The 4,025-nt window shown below is 51.8% G+C and overlaps 1 protein-coding gene across 1 annotated transcript; it reads left to right on the forward strand.

Annotated features, from left to right (window-relative positions):
• Positions 1 to 305: 305 nt before the first annotated feature.
• On the forward strand, positions 306 to 1,587 carry Chst6 (carbohydrate sulfotransferase 6). The gene has a single exon (XM_059262557.1). It carries the CDS (start codon positions 315 to 317, stop codon positions 1,500 to 1,502), a length of 1,188 nt encoding a protein of 395 aa, XP_059118540.1. The 5' UTR covers positions 306 to 314; the 3' UTR covers positions 1,503 to 1,587.
• Positions 1,588 to 4,025: the final 2,438 nt, after the last annotated feature.

Below are 4,025 nucleotides of genomic sequence, written 5' to 3' on the forward strand. Positions count from 1 at the left end.
GCCTGAACATAAAAATAGGTTATAATTTTAAAGTCCAGGGTTATTTTAAACAGTAAAATATTTTCCATAAGAGGGATTCTTAAGCAAAAGGCAGGAGTTCTGTTTGAAAAATCGTATTTGCTAAACCAAGTGTGGTAACACATATTGGTAATCCCAGCATTTAGATGAAGACAGAAGGAGCAGAAGTTTAGGGTCCCCCTACAGCTACATAGAGAGTATGCAACTGGTGTGGTGCTGAAGTTGGGCCTGGGGTGTGAGCTCAGGCCACAGTCCCTAACTCTGTCCCTCCCTTTTCATAGGCCCTAACCAGAGGCATGCGGCTGCCCCGCTTCTCCAGCGCTTTAGTGTTTTCACTCTTGATAGCACAGACCTGCATCCTGGTCTTCCTGGTCTCCCGGCAAACGCCACGGTCCCCAGCGGGCAGTAGGGAGCATGTGCACGTGCTGGTGCTGTCCTCGTGGCGCTCGGGCTCGTCTTTTGTGGGCCAGCTCTTCAGCCAGCACCCAGATGTCTTCTACCTGATGGAGCCGGCTTGGCACGTGTGGGATGCCCTGTCGCAGGGCAGTGCCCCCGCGCTCCACATGGCCGTGCGTGATCTGGTCCGTTCAGTGTTCCTATGCGACATGGACGTGTTTGATGCCTACCTGCCCTGGCGCCGCAACATCTCAGATCTCTTCCAGTGGGCGGTGAGCCGCGCGTTGTGCTCGCCTCCGGTCTGCAACGCCTTTGCTCGCGGCCACATCAGCAGCGAGGAAGTGTGCAAGTCTCTGTGCGCAACGCGGCCCTTCGGCCTGGCCCAGGAAGCCTGCAGCTCTTACAGCCACATAGTGCTCAAGGAGGTGCGCTTCTTTAACCTGCAGGTTCTCTACCCGCTGCTCAGTGACCCTGCGCTCAACCTACGCATCGTGCACCTGGTGCGCGACCCGCGGGCGGTGCTGCGCTCCCGAGAGCAGACTGCCAAGGCGCTGGCACGGGACAGCGGCATCGTCTTGGGTACTAACGGCACGTGGGTAGAGGCGGACCCCGGGCTGCGCGTGGTCAGTGAGGTGTGCCGCAGTCACGTGCGCATCGCAGAGGCCGCCTTGCACAAGCCACCGCCCTTCCTGCAAGATCGCTACCGCCTGGTGCGCTATGAAGATCTGGCCCGGGACCCGCTCACCGAGATCCGTGAGCTCTACGCCTTTACCGGCCTGGACCTCACGCCGCAGCTCCAGACTTGGATCCACAACATCACACACGGCTCAGGGCCAGGCGCACGCCGTGAGGCCTTCAAGACCTCATCCAGGGATGCGCTCGTTGTGTCCCAAGCCTGGCGTCATGCGCTGCCCTTTGCCAAGATTCGGCGGGTCCAGGAACTGTGTGCGGGCGCACTGCAGCTGCTGGGTTACCGACCTGTGTACTCCGAGCTTGAGCAGCGGGACCTCTCTCTGGACCTCCTGCTGCCGAGAGGCATGGACAGTTTCAAGTGGGCTTCTTCCACTGATGCGCAGTCAGAATCTTAAGAGTTTTAGTGGATGGGGCTGGAGAGATGGCTCAAAGGTTAAGAGCATTGACTGTTCTTCCCCTGAGTTCAATTCCCAGCACCACATGGTGGCTCACAACCAACTATAAAGAAATTTGGTGCCCTCTTCTGGCCTGCAAGCAGACACAACACTGTATACGTAATAAATAAAATAAATCTTAAAAAAAAAAAAAAATCAGTGGAGAGTCCCAGCTCTGACGTTAGGGCCTAGCAGAGTACGATAAAGAAAGGGCTTGGAGAACCCAGAAGGAAGTCCACTACCAGCAGTGGGAGTGTGGGTGGTCTTGCCCTGTACTAGGAAAGGATTGAGTCCGATTTCCATATTTTTTTTCTCTCCAGATTATGGTTTTCCTTTGAGTCCTCTAGGATCTGGGTTCCCATCAAGCACTCTCTTATAGAAAATGAAAGCCCTGCCCACTTCCTCTGGTCACAGGGGCAGCCAGACTCAGACTTCCCCTTTTTCCTTTCTCTTCTCTTTGGTAATACCATGCAATAGCAGAGAATGGTGTCCCAGGCCCGGTCGGGAGTGGAAGGGTACTGCTGTAGGCTGGCTCCTAAAATGTGTGCACCTGCTGTTGGACCCCAAAGTTTAGGGTCTCAAGTGGGCGCCCCAAGAACCCAGACTCCAGTCCAGTTGATGCAACAGCACGAGGATTTTATTGAAGCTTCTGTACAGAAGGGCAAACTCTGCTCCTAAGAGCAAGAGCCGCATCTTACTGCAGCCACATGAGGGCTTTTAAAGGAAAAACCCATAAAAGCCATAAGATTACAATTCCCATACAATTTCGTTTCACAAGATCATGGTCTGATCACAGAGGGGGTACAGTCACGTCCACATGTACATTCTTCCTGAAACCTCAAGGGGGGTATCAGGGCGGGAGTGGAGTTTACACAAAGGTCACAGTGGTCCTTCCTGGAACACTTGCAACTATCCCAGTCACAGTTGAGCACATCTCTTAACAGAAATCTTTTTACATTGTTATATTGTTACAGGGGTGATTGAGTAGTGGCTGAGTCAGGTGGCCCTTGGGACTAGTTTTCTTTTTAGTTCCTTATTTCTTGGGGCTTGGGGGTGTAAGCCTGAAGGGTTAGGGTCTTTCACCTGCCTCACATTTGCTCACTCTGACCTCTGTTCACCCCTGTGCCCTCGTCTCATGGTCCATCAAAGGCTTGGATGGTGGTGTGCGTGGTCGAGAAGGAATCAGAGAGGATGCCTCTTGTGGTTTCCTCTTAGACTCTTTGCCTGACCTTCTTGGGAGGAGCCCAGACACACACCTCATGCCTGAGGATGATGAATTTTTAATGAGACTTCGATTTGTCCTGAAGTGAAAAATCCTAATTATGGAAATAAACATCATAAATAAGCTGCATGATCCAGATTATAGTTTATAGCCTACCATGTTTGAAAAGTATCCCAAGAAGTAACAGGACTTGTCCGAGGTCACATCTTAAGAAGGGTGAAGAAAGGAGAGAAATGGATTTGCTCTGGGTGTGCAGTGGTAAGAGGGGATGATCCAACTTTGCTTAGCTCTGTCTCCTATCAGCAATAATACCTAGACATAGTTGTCCCTTATAAAATACAACTAGGGGAAACAGAAAATGGTAAAATTCTGGGTCCGGAGCAGAGAACCCCAAGTGTAACCTAGAAGGAGACAAAGAAGAGGAGGGAGGGAGCTGGGGAGATCTGGGCAGCAAGCCAAGGCCAGCCAGTGGCAGAGTTAGAGCCTGGCTGGGTCAGTGTCTGGGAGGCAGGTGGGGGCAGGTCATGGGGTGCCTAGAACTCACGCTTGCCAGGAGCTTAGAAGATAAAACGGCTTCTAGGGTGATTCTGCCTTGCCTTGGTTCTTCTAGACAGAGTAAGAGTACTTCCTGCAAACCACACCTAGCTCCGACAGCAAAGGGGCTCGCTCATTCAAGGGAGGCTGGGCGTGCAGAACTTAGCCCTAAGCTCGGGAAACAAGAGCCAGTGAGTGAAGAGTCAATGTTTAAAAGAAGGGCAGGCTTCCTTCCTCAGGCGAGGACAAGGAAGTGGCTTTGAGCCCACACCAAGGACCACACAATCCAATAGGGACACACTGATCCGGGAACTCTCGATTGTTGTCACAACATCATCATCCTCATGATTGTTGGTTCCTGATTCTCAACGTAGGTGTGGCCTTCAACAACTGGTGGAATTTAGCACAAAGGACAGGATACGTGATCTGAAGACTTTAGGCTTTTTTTGTGGGGAGGGGGCTCATGTAGCCCAGGTTTTCTTCAAACTCACTGTGTAGCTAAGAATGACCCAGCACACGTGTGTGTGCATGTGTGCATACATTCATGCCTTAGTTACTTTCCTATTGCCATGATAAGACACCATGACCAAGGCAACTGATAGAAGAAGGCATTTAATTTGGGGCTTATAGTTTCAGAGGGTGAGTCCACGACCATCATGTCAAGACGCATGGCGGCAGGCATAGCCCTCGAGCAGTAGCTGAGAGCTTACATCTTGAGACACAAGATG

This window comes from Peromyscus eremicus, chromosome 5 (genome assembly GCF_949786415.1).
Source record: "Peromyscus eremicus chromosome 5, PerEre_H2_v1, whole genome shotgun sequence".
In the NCBI taxonomy this organism is placed as follows: Eukaryota; Metazoa; Chordata; class Mammalia; order Rodentia; family Cricetidae; genus Peromyscus; species Peromyscus eremicus.